At 50.7% G+C, this 19,652-nt stretch overlaps 1 protein-coding gene across 1 annotated transcript; it reads right to left on the reverse strand.

Annotated features, from left to right (window-relative positions):
- Positions 1-9,829: 9,829 nt before the first annotated feature.
- Positions 9,830-18,220, reverse strand: LOC119279387. Its single transcript, XM_037560633.1, has 10 exons — positions 17,912-18,220; positions 16,561-16,650; positions 16,394-16,458; positions 16,238-16,302; positions 16,047-16,133; positions 15,865-15,884; positions 13,151-13,256; positions 12,490-12,600; positions 10,935-11,192; positions 9,830-10,005 (listed from the first exon to the last, which is right to left on the reverse strand). The coding sequence occupies exons 1-10, from the start codon at positions 18,218-18,220 to the stop codon at positions 9,830-9,832; spliced, it is 1,287 nt and encodes a 428-aa protein (XP_037416530.1).
- Between the last annotated feature and the right edge of the window lie 1,432 nt (positions 18,221-19,652).

Raw genomic sequence — 19,652 nt, forward strand, 5'->3', positions numbered from 1 at the left:
CACTCCTGGTCGTGCGCCTGGCCGCCAGGCCACGTCCCGCCACGCCCGCGCCCGACCCCGGACTCGCCCCGCCGCGCCCTCGCGCTCGTGGCGCTCGCCATGCCGCCCCAGCTGTGGGGTTCGAGCTTGCCCGTCAGCCTCCCCGCACGCTGCGAGCTCCCCTGCCGTGCCTGCTAAGTGTTTGAGGAAATGACAGGGCGGACAAGTTGAAAATGGGTCACGCTGCCGTTGGGCGTACTCGCAGACCCAAATGAAAAAACGAACGCGGACACGCGGATGGACGACCCAAATAGACAGAAAACGGACAAAAATGGCGTCCGTTTGGATCGGTCCGTTGGAGTTGCTCTCAGCTGCACCATTTAAGCTCACGACAACTTTGCCCGGCGGCCAGTGGCGTCCATGGAGCCCACAGAGACCGCCTTCCTGGTCGCCACGACATGCGATCAATCTCAGCCCGTAAACGTCATACTCGTTGAGTGACCCCTCAGGGCCGGCCCTGAGGGGGGGGGGGGGCAGCAGGGGCGGCCGCCCCGGGCCCCCCAAATCCAGGGCCCCCGCAGGGGTATGCAGCAGCCTATAGGCCACGGCCCAAGGAGGCAGCTTAAATCACGGGGACATGCACATGCAGCCTTCTCCAATCGTGATCGCCAGGCCGATCCCAGTTGTGTCATGTATGTTTTCTGCGTCCCTGTACTCCCTTTCTTTCCTAATTTCCTATCACAAGATTGGAGTCAGAGACGCGCCGCTGCTTTGCTCCGGTATCGTCGGGGCCCTCCTGCCAGAGCCAGACACAAGCGGCCGCCAGGAATAGACCAACAATAGCGTACAATGAATGAACTGGCTGGATTGATCGGAATTGATCAATTATCTACAACTGGCTGGAGTAATTAATTCGAATCGACGCTCTACAGATCAAGGTTAACCTCTTTTCTATATGTACTTGTTCTATTTTTTTGTGAATCTATTCTCTAGTTCCTAAGTTTGGATTGTTTACAAAAATAGTTTGTCGATTGGAGTCGATATTCAGAATTGATTTTAATTTCTAACAAAAATGAATTATCAGATTTTAGTAAATTTATGTTTGCAAGAACTAGTCTATTTCTATGAAGAACCAATTTTGAACATAACATGAAAGTTGTAGATAATTTCCTGCTTGATTTGGTAAGTTTGACATGATTCATAGTTCAAATTGAAGGGGCGAAGATATATTTTGGTTTCTTGTTGTGGGCTGTAGCTATACACTTGTATATTTACATCCTAAAACCAACCAGCTAAATTTAAGAGATATTTACACAGGTATTTGATGTCAAAACACGACACTGGGACATTGATTGTTATTTTTACGTTTGTATTAAGAGGCCCCAGCTCCTAGCTCCGTCCCAGGCCCCTGAAATCTCAGGACCGGCCCTGTGACCCCTGCTTCCAAGACACCACGACATGGAATCCACGGAGGTTTAAAAACTTGTACTTCCTCCGTCTGAAAAAAATTATCCAATTAGTGATAAATACATCCATTTTAGGGACAAGTTTAGGACAAGCTTTTTTCAGAGGGAATATCACAAAATTTTCCGCTTTGTATGCTCAGGGCACATATGCCAGTGACATGAACAGTATTTTATTTTATTTTGCACCCTCGCCCCAATTTTGCTACAGCCCAGCTGCATAAGAAAAGTCATCCTGAGACTATGCGAGTTGAATTATCCAGCAACTTTTTTCAGCTATCCCATGACCAAATCTGAGGAGAAATACTATTCAGACGCGCTTGCCGATTTGCCTCGACCATGGACCGAGTCGCTGCCCAGCTGCTCCGTCTCACCATGACCATATATGACGCTGCTCGCGCCAGAGAAACACCCTCGCAGCGCCGAAACCTGCAGCACAGCGTAACCCGTCCACGTACGCCGGCCGGCATCAGGCATCAGCCGCACCCTTTAAGCTCACGACGACCTTGCCCGGCGGCCAGTGGCGCCCATGGAGCCCACAGAGACCGCCTTCCTCGTCGCGGGAGACACGCCGCCGCCGAAGACGGTGCAGCTGGGCCAAGGTGAGGGGTCGGAGCAGCCCCGGTGCGGATGGGCGTTCTGGGCAATCCTCTGGGTCGTCACCGGCAACTTAGCGTGGGGGTTGTACCGCGCGCGCCACAGCAGCGCGCACGACCTCGCGTTCGTGATCATGGCATACTACCCCACCTACTTCTGCCTCTGGGGGCTCTACGTCTGCATCAGGAGGCACGAGCTCCTGCGCCGCGACGACGACCCAGCGGCGGCGCCCGAGCAGCGGCGGGCCAGGTTCAGAGTGTGGGCGACCTCGCTGGCGGTGGGCAGCATGATCGTGCTGCAGATCGCGGGTGACACCCCGGACCTGGCGCCCAAGTTCGCCTTGACCGTGCTCGGCTGTCTCGCCATGGCACTCGCCTGGTGCTGCATATACGCCGGCCACAGAGCCCGTGCGGACGCCGGAAGCTGGCCGGAGAAGGATCTCCACGAGGTGTCCCCGGAGCACCGGGTTTGAGCTTTCAAGCTTTAATTTGAACTGGTACATACGTGGAGGCAGCCTTTGTTTATATTCTTATATACTGTATAATCTTGTAACCTTTGTATCTTGAAACTTTATTGGTGAACTGTTTCGTCGGGCGTCTGTCTACCATACTACCTCTGTATTACTATAATACAGAGGGAGTAACTAATTGTTTGTGTCAAATCTGTAAAGTCTGGCTGATCTTTCCGCTGTTGATTTTTCGTTTTATTTCGCCAGCTCTTTCCACCGTCGCAATAATACAGTGACACCACCGTGTGGCAACAACGTAAATCCAACACGACACGCAAAAACATCTTGTCATCAAAACGTGTTTCTTTTCGAGTGCAACGATTCGGTGCCCAAACTCATCTGCACCTTGCGAATCAACCTGTGGTTGAGATGGTTAGGTGGACAGTGGTATCCCTAACCCACCAGGGTGCAAATTTCTGGTGCTCGCATTATTTCTGGATTTATTTCAGGATTTCCGGCGATGCGCTTTCTGTGGGAGGAGACGTTCCCGACGACGACGAGACGCCTACGGTGGCTTCGTAAATCTCAAGATGATATGTCGGCTCAGTCTCTCGGAGGTGCTCATAGGGATAGGGTGTGCGTGTGTGCGTTCATAGGAATGAGTGTATGCGCGTGTATATGAGCGCTTGTGTCTGTACTGATGCTCAAAAAAACTCATCTGCACCTTGTCAGAATTTTTTTTAAGAAAAAACTAGAAAAATTCAAAAAAAATTCCATGGTAGACACTTTATTGCGTGAGGTTCGCTCCAAATATTGACTCATTTGGGCATCTGAGTAACTCTCAGCAAAAAAGATAATTCGGATCAAAACAGTACATGTAAAGTAAACTGTTTTACAAACCCTAAATTTGTCTTTTTGCCGAGAGTCGTGCAGTTGTCCAAATGATTTGAAAATTGGGACGGATCTCATGCATCAAATTGTCTACCATGAATTTTTTTGGATTTTTTTTTAATTTTGCTTGTATTTATTTTGATTTTTTATTCAACATGGATGCAGATGAGCCTGGGAACACAAAATGATTTTCGTTTCTTTTTTCCCTATTCTGACCATATAGAACCAAAGGGGTCTTGTCTTGCCTCACGAGCTTCCTGGTGAGGCCGAAACTGACCGTGCATGTCAGAGAAGACATAAGGCCAAAACATGATCCGTTGACATCCACTCCGCGAAACAACGCCAGCCAATAACACCTAGACGAAGCATAGACATAAGCTAGACCCAAGGCTTGGCCTTACCTAAGCTCCACACGTCCTTCACAAATGCTAATCAACATCGCCGGAAAAGGACAAGAGGGAGGCATCTTATTCCACGTTGTCGATAACACCATCGTCTCGCCACTAGCAACAAAACATCTAGATTGAGCTATACCCAAAACTAGGACGACCCAAACATGGCAACTCTCAAACTGGGTTCACCAAACCTCGTCGACGTTAGAAGGCACCCAGAGACGAGAGGGGAACCGGCGAAGGCGGCACTTACATGAAAACCCTTACCACCTTTCTGTCCAAAGAGGTAGAAGACGAGAGATAATTCATTGCATATTTCTTTTGGGAAAACTCTTGCTTTTGACCGACTGATTTCTCTCGCCTGATAAGTCACGTCCAGCGCGCACGCGTGTCCTGCCGAGGCAACCAACCACTCGTCTCTCCTAACCTTATCCCCTCGTGATGCCCATCCAGATTTCTTCTGAGTCTTCGTCTTCGCCTCTCTCCCTCTGACATCTCGCTGCTCCCTCGCCCACTATCTTCTCCCATCTCTCGCTGCAAGCAACTTCCGGCGAACGACGCCCTCATTCAGAGGCTTCGATGCTACAATTTATAGGTCGTCGTTCATCTCGCGATGCCTGCTACCACGCTGGTGGGAGAGCTGCGTTGCAGCGGGTGAAGCACGAGGACGCTGCTGCCCTGCCGACGGCGGAGCTGCATTGCAGCAGGGCGAAGCACGAGGACGCTGAGGACGCACCGACGGTAGAGCTGCATTGCAGCAGACGAAGCACGAGGAAGCTGTCGCCATGCCCGTCGGGGAGCTGCATTGCAGCAGTATAAGACAATAGATTTTGGGGGAACCGGCACAACCCTCTAGGGGTGGCCTATCACATATATATAATGAGGTGGTATACAACGTTACAGTATACACATGTAAATACAGAAGCTATACAGTCTAACACCCTCCCTCAATCTTACCCACTTCCTAAAGAATCTAGAAGGGTAAGATTGCGCCTGCAAGCCTCAAACTGTGGTAAAGGCAATGGCTTGGTGAAGATGTCTGCAAGTTGATCCTTGGAAGAAATAAACTTGATCTGTAGTTGCTTCTGAGAGACACGTTCACGCACAAAGTGATAGTCAACTTCAATGTGTTTCGTTCGGGCATGAAATACCGGATTTGCAGAAAGGTTGTAGTACCGATGTTATCACATCAAAGAACAGGAGACTGTGATTGGGATATACCCAACTCCCGGAGCAAAGACTGTACCCAGATAATCTCCGAAGTGGCATTGGCCACAACTTTATACTCAGCCTCAGTACTGCTACGCGAGACAGTGGCCTGTTTCCGAGCACTCCAGGCAATCAGGTTAGAGCCAAAGAACACAGCATAACCCCCCGTGGATCGCCTGTCATCTGGATTGCCAGCCCAATCTGCATCAGAATATGCTGAAAGACAGCCAGAGGAGGACGGTCGAATATGCAATCCATGAGCCACCGTGAATCGAATGTAGCGCAAAATACGCTTAACAGCAGACCAATGAGTATCACGGGGTGACTGCAGATACTGACAGACTCGGTTAACAGCAAAGGAAATATCCGGTCGTGTGATCGTCAAGTACTGAAGACCACCAACAATACTCCTGTACTCCGTCGCATCAGAAGAAGATAGAAGCACACCATCAACAGCAGTGAGCTTGTCAGTGGTAGACATGGGTGTAGTCGTCGGTTTGGACTTAAGCATCCCAGCTCGCTGCAACAAATCCAGAGAGTACTTCTTCTGCATCATAACAAGACCATCAGCCCGAGAAGTAACTTCCACACCAAGAAAGTAGTGAAGCTTCCCAAGGTCCTTGACCGCAAAATCAGCACCAAGCGAGCGAACAAGCGCAGTAGCAGCCGACTGAGAGGAGCTGACCAAAATGATATCATCTACATAGACCAACAAGTACATAGTAACCTCAGGCCTCTGTAGAAGAAACAGTGAGGAGTCAGCAGTTGATGATGCAAAACCATGAGCACGAAGAGCCATTGCAAGATGAGCATGCCAAGCACGAGGAGCCTGCTTCAGACCATAAAGTGCCTTGGACAGACGACAGAGATGATCAGGGCGATCCGGATCAGAAAAACCCGGAGGCTGGCGCATATAGACCTCCTCCTCCAACACACCATGAAGGAAGGCATTTTGAACATCAAGCTGACGAAGAAACCAACCTCGAGTAACGGCAAGAGAGAGAAGAAGCCTGATGGTAGTAGGCTTGACCACTGGAGTGAAGGTGTCTTCATAGTCAAGACCAAAACGCTGTCGAAAACCACGAGCAACCAGGCGAGCTTTGTAGCGCTCAATGGACCCATCATAATGCCTCTTCACTTTGAAAACCCATTTAGAATCAATGACATTAACCCGTGATGGTGGAGGAACAAGAGTCCATGTCTGATTGCGAATGAGAGCTTGATAGTCCTGCTCCATGGCCTCTCTCCAATGAGAAATGCGCATAGTAGCTTGATACGTGCGTGGCTCCGAGGATGGATCTGTAAGAGCAGCAGCATGCAGGCAGCTAACCAGGAAACTGTTCCATCGTGACATTGCTTAGGCTGAAAGATGCCACTCCGGCTGTGCGTATGTGGACGTAGAGCAGCAGCAGGAGCCGTCGAAGTCGAGGGCGATGGAGACGGCGCGGTTGGCGAAGAGCCAGACGTCGCCTCAGGAAAGCCAGTACCGGACGGCTCCGGGCTGCAGGAGGCCGGCCCCGATGACAGTGGCCCAGAGGCCATGGGCGAACCGAGGGCGGGCGAGGCTGGCTCCGGTGACGATGGCCCAGACGCCCTGGGCGAGACGAGGGCGGGCGAGGCCGACCCCGGTGACGACGGCCCAGACGCCCTGGGCGAGACAGGGACAGGTGAGGCCGGCCCAGTCGCCGTTGGTGTGACCGGGGTCGCGGGGCGCAACTGTGGCGATGCCGGCCCAGAAGCCAGAGGCGACGAAGCGGGCGACCGGACCGGGGCAGCGATCGGTCGTGCATGGGCACGGGGACCGAGGCCATGCAAGGGCGCCATGTGATCGTCATGCACAGCTGAAGGTGCCGACGATAAAAACGATGGCGACGAAGGAGGCGATGGCGCCTCTAAAATCTCCAAACGAGCCCCACGACCAGTGCCTGCACCATGGTTAGGCAACAACAGAGGAGAATATGCAACATCATTAAATTGGTCAGAAGCAACAGAGGATGAATGCATGGGTGGTGGTTCGACAGTGGACACAGGGAGTTTGGCAAAGGGAAATACATGCTCATCAAACACAACATCCCGAGAGATGTAGACACGATTAGTAGGCACATGAAGACATTTGTATCATTTATGAAGAGAGCTATAACCAAGAAAAACACACTTCTTGGAACGAAACTCGAGCTTACGCTTGTTATATGGACGGAGATGGGGCCAGCAAGCACACCCAAACACATTGAGAAAGGTGTAGTCCGGTTGTTCATTAAGGAGAACTTCAATGGGAGTCTTCATGTTCAAAACACGAGTGGGAGTACGATTGATGAGAAAACATGCAGTGGTGAAAGCATCACTCCAAAACCGAAACGGAACAGATGCATGGGCCAAAAGAGTAAGACCAGCTTCAACAATGTGATGATGCTTACGTTCTACTGAACCATTATGCTGATGTGTATGTGGACATGCTAAACGGTGAGCGATCCCAAGCGACTGAAAAAAGGAGTTGAGGCTGCGATACTCGCCGCCCCAGTCCGACTGAACATGAACAATTTTGTGCTTGAGAAGGCGTTCAACATGTTTTTGGAACTGAACAAAAATGTCAAACACATCAGATTTACGTTTGATAAGATAAAGCCAGGTAAAGCGACTGTAAGCATCAACGAAACTGATATAATAATTATGACCACTGACAGAAGTCTGAGCAGGACCCCATACATCTGAAAACACAAGTTCTAAAGGATGTTTCACCTCACGACTGGACTCCGAAAAAGGAAGTTGATGACTCTTCCCCTGCTGACAAGCATCACACACTGCTACATCTTTATTGCTAGACACACTAGGAAGCTCATGACAACGCAAAACATGCCGGACAATAGGTGTGGCCGGGTGACCAAGACGAGCATGCCACTGTGACGGAGATACCCGAACTCCACTGAAAACGCAAGCGACGCCAGGATGCTCCATACGATAGAGGCCCTGGCAGAGCCGCCCACTAAGAAGAATGTCCCTCATGCCCCGATCCTTAATAAAAAGATCAAAAGGGTGAAATTCACAAAGCACATTATTATCACGTGTGAGTTTAGGAACTGAAAGAAGATTACGTGTCACAGATGGAACTCGAAGAACATTGCGAAGCTGAAGACTCCTATTGGCATGTCTAGTGAGAAGCGATGCTTGACCAATATGAGAGATGTGCATACCTGCTCCATTGGCGGTGTGGATCTTGTCGGAGTCATGATAGGGTTCACGAGTGTGAAGCTTCCCCATCTCGCTTGTCAGGTGCTCTGTCGCCCCAGAGTCCATGTACCAGTGTGGATCGATGGAGTAGGACTGAGTGTGTCCCTGTTGCTTCTGCGGCGCCGGACGATCAGCCATGGCGACCTGACGGGCAAGGTTACGTGTATCCTTGCCGTAATTGCCAAGACCAAGACAACTCCGTTGGAAGCGCTTGTGACACTTGGAGGCCCAGTGCCCATCGCGGCCACAAAGCTGACACACACGCTGACCGCCAGCCCCCGGTAATGTCGCAGTAGGAGGGGGGGCCGAGGCGGGCGGTGGTGGCAGCCCCGAAGGAGCCCGGGATGATGAAGAAGAGCGGCCACCCTTGGTGGCGGCGTTGGCCGAGAGGGAGCCGTTGCCCCTGGAGCGGCGCGTCTCGACCCGTTGCTTAGTGAGAAGGAGGCGAGAAAAAACCTCGTGTGCCAGCATGGGTGTCGAGTCGCCCCGCTCGTTGATGATCTCGACTAAGGCATCATACTCCTCATCAAGACCATTGACAATAAACGAGTTGAACTCGGAGTCGGTGAGGGGCTGTCCAATGGAGGCCAACGTGTCGGCGAGGCCCTTGACCTTGTTGTAGAACTCAGTGGCAGTGGAGTCAAGCTTCTGACACTCCCCAAGTTGACGATGGAGCGCAGAGACACGAGCCTGCGACTGTGCTGCAAACGAGCGCTCAAGGATGGTCCACGCCTCATAGGACGTCTTGGCGAAGACAACAAGACCGGAAACGGCCGGAGAGAGCGACCCCTGGATGGAGGAGAGGTCCGCCTGGTCCTGCCCTGTCCAAACACGGTGAGCCGGATTATAGACCGGACCGTGCACGTTGTCCACCAGCGCAGGAGGGCAAGGGAGAGAGCCGTCGACATAGCCAAGCAGGTAATGACTCCCAAGGAGCGGAAGGACCTGCGCGCGCCAGAAGATGTAGTTGTCCGACGACAACTTGATGGTGATGAGATGGCCGAAGTGAAACGGCGGCGGCGGCTGCGATCCCATGGAGGAGACTGGCTGAGGTGTGACCACCGTGGAGACAGTCGGAGGGGTAACCGGCGCGGGTGCAGGGGGCGAGGCGACCGCGGTTGACACCGCGAGACCCGCCATCACGGCGGACTCCGCCACCAGCGGCATAGGCGAGACGGCAGCCGCGGTGGAAGAGGCGAACAGGGTGGCGGCGGTGTGCACCGCAAGCGCCTGGCCGGGCGACGAGGCGGCCGGTGGGATCGCGGACGGGGAGCCCACGCTCCGCGTCCCGATCGGCGACTGCAGGGAGGCGGCGTCCAACGGCCGCGAGAGGAGCGCCGCGAGGGAGGCCGGCAGAAAACCGGCGGCGGTGGAACCGGACGCAGCAGCGCACGACATGGTGGCGATGCAGCGGTGGGGCGGCGGCGGCTGTGGTGGCGGCGGCGACGGCGGCGGTGGCGGTTTAGGGTTTTGGGCGGAAGCGTACGTAACCTAGCGTGATACCATGTAAGACAATAGATTTTGGGGGAACCGGCACAACACTCTAGGGGTGGCCTATCACATATATATAATGAGGTGGTATACAACGTTACAGTATACACATGTAAATACATAAGCTATACAGTCTAACAAGCAGGAGAGCTGCTATGCTGCTGACGGAGCTGCGTTGCAGCAGGAGAATCACGGGACGCTGCTGCCACGTCTGGCGGTGGAGCTGCATTCCGGCAGGAGAAGCACGGGGACGCTGCGGCCATGCCCAGCGGCTGTGCTGCAACGACTATGGAGGATGCCGCTACCATGTCTGACCACGGAGCAGCATTGCAGCAGGTCGCCAGTTGCAAATGCACTGCCACATTCCAGCAGCGAGGCATTCAGTGCGTCTCGCTGGAGCTCGTCGCCCTACCGAGCACTCCTCGTGCGCATGGAAGAGGAGAAGAGAGTGTGGGGCAATTTTTCTGTTGTGATGCCGGAGCGGGACGAAGCTGCGGCGAAGTTTTGCGTGAGAAAGATGCGAGCATAGATCCAATGGCCGTGGGGGCCTACATCGGACGGCTGGCGAGCCGACTGATTTCCCCCCTGAAATCAGTTGGCTTATGCCTAGCAGCGGCTCTTTTACATGTGTCGGAGCACAATATGTCTATAGAAAAAAAATCAGCAGAAGTATCAAAAATCCCCTTGTGACTAAGGGGGTTGGAACTTGGAAGCTATCCAGTTGGCCATGATCATATCTGAGGAGGCGTGGGGAGCGATTCGAAGCATCATGTCTCTTTTGCTAAATTGTTCAATGTCTTTTTTCAATATTTTTGTTTTGTTCTTTTTTATTTGTTTTTTTAATTTCTATCTTTTTTTGCGTGGGCTTACTCATTTTTGTCCCGCCCAAATGTTCCTTTTGTGTGTAAGATATGGCCATTTTTTAATTGTTAGTTATATACGACTGCTGCAAGTGTTATCCCTGCCACTGAATGTGTTTAATACAACAATAATTTAGTGGTACTTGTCAGGAGGGAGGAGACAATTGCATCTCTGTCGCTAGACACGTTTCAACGTGCGTGCAATTTGATGGTATTTTTTTGTTGAAAGAGGGCAGTTGCATGTATGCCACTAGGCATGCAACTGCAAGTGTCGTGTCCCAACTGTAATTGCATGTCTTCAGCGTGAATTTATCGAGGGGGTGCATGTCTGTCGCTAACTAGACACACAACTGTAAGTGTTGCCCCCGACTACAACTACATGTCTTCAATGTGACATCAACCTGATCGGGCGTCGAGATGGTGTTGGGTGGCATGATCGCGCTGCGGCTCACACCGATGTTCGTGGATCCGATGTCGAACCTGGCGCGGCAAGTCGCCTTGTAGGTGCTCGCCAACCTCGTCGCGAGCCTCTCCTGGCACCTCTTACTTTCTAGGGCGGTGCCGGTGCGGACCGGAAGATGGCCAGAGAAGGATCTCCGCGAGGTGACCCCAGAACAGTTTGGGCTATACCTGGAACCTGAAGTAGCCATTGTTTCATTTTTACTTTGTAAACTTCAGTATTTTTACTTATTATTGGCAAAATGTCATGTGACACCATAATAAATCATGAATTAATCTCTCTTTTCTAGCTTTACATATTTTTAATATTTTAACTAATAAATATGTTCACTTGTATGTTATACACAAATGTGTGTATTTAAAATAACAATAGTACATTATAAATCTAAATATTTGCATCATCTGATTCTCATTCACCCTATGTGTCTATATCGCTCTACTCACACATGGTTACAAAAGCATGATGGCAGCGATGAAGGTTGTGGTTGCGGTGTCAACGCAGAGGAACCCTCCTCGGAGATGATTTTTGTGTCCGGAAAACCTTCCAAATGAACATTGGCGGAGATGGCGGCCTCTGTGATTAAATTCCCCATAGGTTTCCCTCTATAATTTGTTTGAACTATAATATGTCGCATCACATAACTAGTAATTTGTTGTCACCTGCAAGTGTGTTTACCGTTCATTTCAAGGAGCTATAATCAAACAAAAACAAGAAACGCCAAAGAAATAGGGTCAACCAATGGCCGGGCACCTCATTCTTATATTTCCCTTTGTTTTCGTAGTGGAACTCATTGACCCAAGCCTTTCACTATTTTTTCCATCACACTTGGAATTTTGCTAGGTGTGTTTCTCCATACAAGATTAGCATACTCTGGATGATCGACAAAAGGATTTCTGTTGTGCTGGTAAAGGCTACAAACTCTATCATTCCGACGTTGCTCTGATCTCGATGGTGGATCTAGTTCATTCCATTCTAGAAGAGCTGAAAGGAGACCCATCCTCCTCCTTTCTTAAATAAACAAGCAACAAATATTTGTCATTACTAAAGAAGCAATGCAATGTGATTCAAGTACAAATGAATTGACATGTATCATGTATGCAGCTAATAGTACATGTGTTGTGACAGGCTGATATATCTCTTATCTATATCTATACCATTACAAAATCACCACTATCTTGGAATCCAAATGATCTTGTGCAGCCTTCTCACTATAACCAGCATTTCTTAACTTTAATTGGATTAATCGGCCGTTGTAAGAGTAAATAATTAGGTAATTATTTAGGTCTTGTGATGTTCTATGCTCAGTAAGAGCTTCTAAATTTCAGATTTGTTGACAAAAGCAATAAGAAACATTCTATGCAAAGTGTTGTTCGATCTTTTGTGGTGTACTTGAATGCTTTATGAGCAAGCACGGGACAATACGATCTAGTCAAAAATGTTTTGAATAAATACACCACATGAATGAAGTACTTACGAATACTAGACGAATCAGAAAGTTCCAAATGTGGAGCTGCATCTTGCTGTCCAGACCCATAGCTTACAGCCATGTACATCAGGGACCTAGCTACATCTCCACGCACCTGAAGAAAGAAAGAAAAAAACTGGAAACATTGGTACGCCGAGTTGTGAAACCTTACAAGAACAATTATTCTTCACATGGTCAAAGCTGATATAAGTCTACCACTGGTATTCATGTGTTGATGTGCTACTTGCACTGGTTGCAGTTGACATTCCAACTAATTTAGTACACCCTCCGTACGAAAATATAAGACATTTTTGCTGCTCAATTTGAACTGCAAAACGTCTTATATTTTGGTACAGAGAGAGTAATATAATTTAAAACTTCAATCCCATTTTTAGAACAAGACCCTCCTATTTATGGCACATAAGTGCAGTTCTCAGTTCTTGCAACTGAACATATTACTCTCTCCATTTGTTTTTATAAGATGTTTCAGACAGCTTGCTCTGTACTGTTTTGAACAGTGTCTGAATGTCTAAAACGTCCTGTAAAAATGAACAGAGGTAGTACTAAAAATGAATATTATAGGTCATATAAAATGTGACACAAATATGGATGAACAGTCTGAATAGCACATGTGTGTTTCATTATTTGGACAAAGGTTTTTAATACCTGAAAAGGGGTGCCCATCTTTCACTGTCTGTTTCAGTGTCAGGTGCAGCTTCACGATTTGCCGGCCTCGAACATTTTTTTGACGTCGCAGCACATCCTCCATAATACTTGTTTTGTTAGAATAAATTCGAGGCATACCGTTGATCATCCGAGGACCAAGCAATCGCACGAGCACGACACCGAGATTTGTTAACGAGGTTCACCGATATGGCTACATTCCCGGGGCATTGACTACGGGCGCTCCTCCCCATGACACCGTCACAATACCGCACCCCGGCCGTCCGGACGCCGGCACACGCCGCCGGCTCCTCCTTGCGCGCCTGTGCTATTATGTTGGCATAGGTTACATCGTGTGTCTACCCCCACTATATATGAGAGGCCTAGGATACAAGTGTCCTACTAGGACACGACTCCATATCCTATGTAAACACAATACAACTCATAGTCCAACTGTAACCTACCGTGTACACTATATTCGACACAACTCTAACAAACTCCACCTTGGCGAATATTCTCCACCACCTTGAATTCGTCGATGCGTCAAACTTCCATGTACATTGAACTTGAGCTTATCCCATGAGCACTGCTGCTACTCCAAAGGCTCTATATGACTCCACCTGCAACTTGTAGTCCTTCTTTTCTTGACCACAGTCAACACTCGAGCAAAAAATTAAGTTCCACTTTACTCTAGTGTATGCTCCCAACTTCCAGAGCTTCGTTCAACGCATCACATACTGATCACTGACTTGCGTGAAAATGAACAACTCACATATTGGGTGTCACACATAAGAGTTACCTGAACTCAACATCATTGCTCCTTTCTTAACCGCCTGTCTGAAACATGAAGGAATTTCACCATTGCTTGTAGTCATCCCGAGTCAAATTCGCAGTTGTCTCACCACATGTATGACCACCAGAGCCCTGGCCCGTCTCCATGTCCCGTGCGCACCGCACGCCTCGCCGCTATTACCGCGTCGAGCCTCTGATGTCCCGATCGAGTCTCAAGGGTCGCGAAACCACACCACTCAATCCCCACTGCAGAGTACCACCTATCATCACCGACCGATGACGAGTTTCATGCTTTCATCAGACCACTGTGCTCCAGTCCGAACTGCATGTCACTCGCTTTTCCCGCTGAATAGGCTTCGGTTCTCTGGATCCTTACACCGTAGCCCCCCCAATCCAGCTCCACCTTCAACATGACTCCATGGTAGATGATCAGTCCACCCTCGCGCCCCGTCGACTTCAAGCTCTATACTGTGCACCGTCTTGAATCAACACCGTGCCATAGTCTTGTCGAAGTCACACAAGCCCTCGGGGCCTGCGCCACGTGTTTCCACACCCAGAAGTCAGTCACCATCAGCATCACGCACCTACGTCGTCTTCGCCGATCCACCACCGTCTTCTGTACCAACCGACCTGCATTGTCCCGTCAGACTGTCCAGTCCGACCCAGCCGAACTTGTTTGACTGCAACCATGCTCCACCATGCTCCGTGTCCGCCCGCACATCTAAGTGCATTGCTTGACGCCCTGTGTATGCATGATCCTCATGACGCACTGTCCTCCGCTTCACATAATCTCCGAGCCCTCTCAGCAATCTTGACAGAAAAAACTTCCGTGCAAACCTGACCCGAAGAATTCTTTGCACAATTATTTTTTCACGTCACTGTTTTGCTAGTGCATTTCAGTGTACCCTTAGCAGCAAAGACACATCTCCAATCTGCCCATGAACACACACGCACGCTCTTTACATGAAGCCTAGACATTGTGCCTCTTTTTTGTCCAAACAAATCTTCACGTGCCTGATTCCTTCGCTCATAGCATAGCACACGTATCATTCAACAGCAACTCTGCACGCCTGGCCGCTGCTCTGCCTTGGTAACCCCAGTCCACCTCATGGCTGCACAAGGGCCTAGCCCATCAAGAACGCACACAACCAGCCACCTGGGCCAGCCCGCCACATCCTAGCATGCCCACGAGCCACGTTGGCTATGGCTCCCTGCATGGCTGCGACCCACCAACGCTCGAGTTGGTCCGCGGCGCTTCGAATCCGCTGCTACACGCCCGTCTTCCGAAACCAGATCGATCACGTACAGATCCGATCGGCAAGAACTCCAGCGTGCTCGCTTACGCCGCCTGCCTTCCGATCGCTTCTTTCAAACACGACGCCGTCCTTCATGAATCTTCAACTCGACCAACCTTGATCCACGACGCAACAACTTCGCTGCCATGTCTCCAATCACACATGTTGCATCTCGTAAGATCTTTTGACAGCTTCCACGTGTTCTCCTCTAGATCAACAATCCACAGCCTCCGAATAACCTAGCTCTCATACCACTTGTTAGAATAAATCCGAGGCAACCGTTGATCATTCGAGGACCAAGCAATCGCACGAGCACGACACCGAGATTTGTTAACGAGGTTCACCGATATGGTTACATCCCCGGGGCATTGACTACGGGCGCTCCTCCCCATGACACCGTCACAATACCGCACCCTGGCCGCCCGGACGCCGGCACACGCCGCCGGCTCCCCCTTGCGCGCCTGTGCTATTATGTTGGCATAGGTTACATCGTGTGTCTACCCCCACTATATATGAGAGGCCTAGGATACAAGTGTCCTACCAGGACACGACTCCATATCCTATGTAAACACAATACAACTCATAGTCCAACTGTAACCTACCTTGTACACTATATTCGACACAACTCTAACATGTTTCCCCTGGACGAATTCACTGAAACGGGATTTGTCTATCCAGATAAGCATTTGTTTCTCCTCAAGCAAAAAAGTGAACCATTAAATCTGCCACTGATGGAGCACTGTTATCATACTGAAAGAGGAGTCCTCTATGCTCATGGGGTACTTTGGATCAACTACACCGTACAAACCAACTGACCATTGGCATCCGCAGGACGAATGTTGTGCAGATCGGTTAGAGAAGGACGGCGTTTTAGCCCGTATGATCGCGGCCAGAGGTGTTCTCCTACACAACAAAATGCACAAAATATGGCTGGGAAATAACAGAAAGAAAAGATGAACCCATCCTGTCTTGACAGCAAAATTTCAGAATGCAATTATGCAACTCACTGTTCCATCCATCCGGCTTGCCTGCCAAGAGCTTCGGCACAGCTCTCTGCGAGTATATCTCGATCCTGAAACAAAGCACCGCAGCTTAAATCAAGTGAGTAACGAAGAGCAAATGATACAAGTATTAGACTGTTATACACTGTTGGAGAGACATACACTTCAGAGGACGCTTCTGGGTGGTCTGCATCAGCTGCATCGAGAATCTTGAGCGCCTCCCACACCTACTACAGACCATCCATCACTTGTAATCATTGTCTGTTCATTCCAACTCAGATGTATTTCATCAATTAAGCACGGAATCAGATAGCTAGAGGCAAACCAACATCTTTGTAGCGCAGTGAGGCGTGAGGCGAGACGACGGCGCCGAGCTTCGGCATCAGCCCGTCACCGGACAAGCCCTCCAGCCCCCCGTATCAAGATGGCAACGGGCCCCGAAACCCGCGTCCCCATGGATTTTTACCCTATTAAGGGACGGGGATGGGCGTCTTTTCATCCCCGCTGTGCTGTCGTTGGGCACATTATACAACCCGACACATTTCATGAAACCCGGCAAAATACATTTTTTTACCAAGTAGTGCTCCAATGCGGCCCAACCCAAAACTACCGAGCCTGAGAGCGACCGAGCCCCCCCACCCCGCAGTTTCGAAAGCCAAACCAACCCCTCGCTGGGGTGGCCAGTCGCTCGCTCCTTTCCCCCTCGCTCGCTCCTTTCCCCCTCGATCTAACCCTAAACCTAGGACCCCAGCTGCCGCCTGGCTCGATCCCATCTCGCAAGATCTGCCGACCACGATCTGCGTCGGTGAGCCTCCTCCCTCCACGTCTTCTCCACCACCGCCGGTCTGATCTGGAGAAAGAGCGTCGCCACCGGTGACGAACCCCATGGTGGCCTCTTCCCGTCCCAAGTCTGGTGAAAGGCCGCCGCCGCCGGTGCCGCCGGCGAAGTCTGCAGCCACTCGCCGCCTTCCTCTCTCTACTACAACTACACGCGGCGGTGGTGGAAGGGCAGCAGGTCGTGGCATTCGTGGAAGAGGAGGCAGAGGGCTTTCAAATCCGATTCCCGAGCCTCCATCCAACTTCAACGTCCGCAAGAAGTTAAAGACGAGGTGAGTAACCCCAATCTCTCACAATCTGAGATGGATGGTGCTAGGGTTTGTGATGGATGATGTTAATTTTCTGTGAATTCATGGATTAGATTTGCTAGGGTTTGGTTTAGACTGTAGTATATGGTCTTTTTCATGAAAGTTTCAGAAGTTAAGTTGAAGCTATTACTATGTTGCTGCTGAAATGATATCATTGTTGCTATTGTTTATCTTATGTCGCTGCCTCTGAAATATACTATGTATGTTGTTTAAATCTGCTAAAATAAACTCTATATAGCTGTTGAACCATCTACTATTGTTTTTGTCGAAATTTGCTCTCGTTATGCTGCTGAAATGTGCTCGTTTTGCTATTCAAATGTTGTTCTTTGTCGTCACTATGTTTGTTTAAATATTTTAATTTTCTCGTGGGTTTCCCATAAGTTTCCCGAAATCCGATGGGTTTAGGAGACGGGCGGAAAACTAGCTCCGCATACAGTGATGGGGATGGGGACGGATTTGTGATTTTCTCGTGGGGATGGGTTTGGGAAGGCAAAACCCGACAGGTTTCGTCCCCGTTGCCATCTGGACCCCCGTAGTAGCTCTGGACGTCTTCGCAAGGATGCCGGGTACTCGGCTTCAGATGCTCGCCGATGGAGGAGGCATGGGCAGGGATGATATCTGGAGGACAGAGCGCGAGCGCTAGAGCGGCGGCGAGCGCGCGGAGGCACCATGGCACCCATGGCCGGCGGCTGGAGCGCGCGGGTCGCGGTGAGGACAAGACGGACCGGGGTGGTTCCGGGGTGGTTTTCTTTACGCATCCAGCGAGAGTTGGGCGGGAGCGGATTGTTCTACCGGACAGCGTGCCGGGAGCGGGGGAGAAGATAACGGCGGCGAAGGCCAACATTCCTTCGTTGCCGCCCGCAGCAGCTGCCGTTCAAAGGTTCCTCTATCTCGAAAATGTCCAAACTTCTCGTGAGCCATTCATTAATGACGAAAGAGATAACCTCCTTGAAACAAAAACACAACAGTAATAATCAAGAAAACAATAAAGAAATTAGTAAAACCACAAAGTATTTTAAAAAAACTACTCCCTCTGAATCCGGTTTGTCCATGAATCCGGTTCCGACTAGAACCTGATTCTGATTCTTAGACCTCACACCTCCTCTCAATAAGTAGCACCACTAGTCCGAGATAGGATTTGGAGTATATGCCTGTGTGAGATCGCACAAGACCCACCATGTTGCACGAAGGCTATTACGAAGCCTCTTTGCGTCCGCCGGCCGGGGATGATGCGCCGGCGGCGACAGAGTGGGACTGGGGGGAAGTCCTCCTCGACCGCGTCGCTTACATGGTCGACCAGGAAAACCGTACCTCCACCCGCTGTCGATTCACCAGGAACCTGGACGGCAAGCGGCTGGAGATGCGGGTGACCTTGTGCTTGGCCCCGCCGCCCCGCGTCTCCTACTTCTGCTGCCTCGCCTACAGCCCCGACGACGACGGAGAAGAAGAAGACACCCGCTTGTTCTTCCGCGAGCCTTTCGTGTTCGCCGCGGAGGGTAACCTCGCCGTCATCACCCTCTGCCACGGGCACATCTGTCCCTCCGCCTTCGGGAGCAAGAAGGACAACTACGAATACTTGGTCTACCAGGCACCATCCTCACCGGCGGGGGAGCCGGAACTCACCTGGGTCCCGCACATCCCCGCCAGCATGTTGCCAAGTACGGGAGTCGACTGCATCCCTTCCAGCTCGATTGGTGTCGTGCGTTACAACAGCAACATTTCCACCCATGATGCTCACCCCCTCCCCAAGGAGGATGATGACTTTGATGCCTACAGAATCGCAGCGCTTGCCTACGATTATTACCACGACTCTGGCAATAGCCCACATGGCCCATACTACATGTGCACCTACGACTCCAGGGCCAAGGTTTGGACCCGGAAGCCAGCTGCTATTCCACAACCGCTGCTGCATTCCGACTATATCTGTGACATCGACATGGTCATCACCATCGGCGGCTTCAGTTGCCGTGGCATCATGGGCTGGGTCGACCTCTGGAATGGCATACTGTTCTCTGACGTGCTCGCAGACCACACACCCTACAGCCCGCTTCGCTATGTCTCCCTTCCAAAGGCGAGGCAGCCGCAAAATTGGCTCCCTATTTCCCTGGACATTGGATGCCGCTTTCGGGACATTGTCTTTGTCAAAGAGTCTGGCATCATCAGGTTCGTTGACCTGCAGATCCACACCGACCCCAACATCCCTTACTCAGAAACCCCTAGTGGCTGGACGGTGGTCACATGGATCCTGGAGGGGCTCAATGAGGGTTTGGAAACCC

The sequence above is a fragment of the Triticum dicoccoides genome, chromosome 3B (assembly GCF_002162155.2).
Source record: "Triticum dicoccoides isolate Atlit2015 ecotype Zavitan chromosome 3B, WEW_v2.0, whole genome shotgun sequence".
NCBI classification, from domain to species: domain Eukaryota; kingdom Viridiplantae; phylum Streptophyta; class Magnoliopsida; order Poales; family Poaceae; genus Triticum; species Triticum dicoccoides.

Coding starts and splice junctions, on each gene's coding strand:
- LOC119279387 (XM_037560633.1), bottom strand. CDS start 18,220: ATGTTGGCCTTCGCCGCCGTTATCTTCTCCCCCGCTCCCGGCACGCTG. Junction 16,134..16,237: donor CAAGCCGGATGGATGGAACA/GTGAGTTGCATA, acceptor TTTGTTGTGTAG/GAGAACACCTCTGGCCGCGA. Junction 15,885..16,046: donor TCGTCCTGCGGATGCCAATG/GTCAGTTGGTTT, acceptor ATCCCGTTTCAG/TGAATTCGTCCAGGGGAAAC.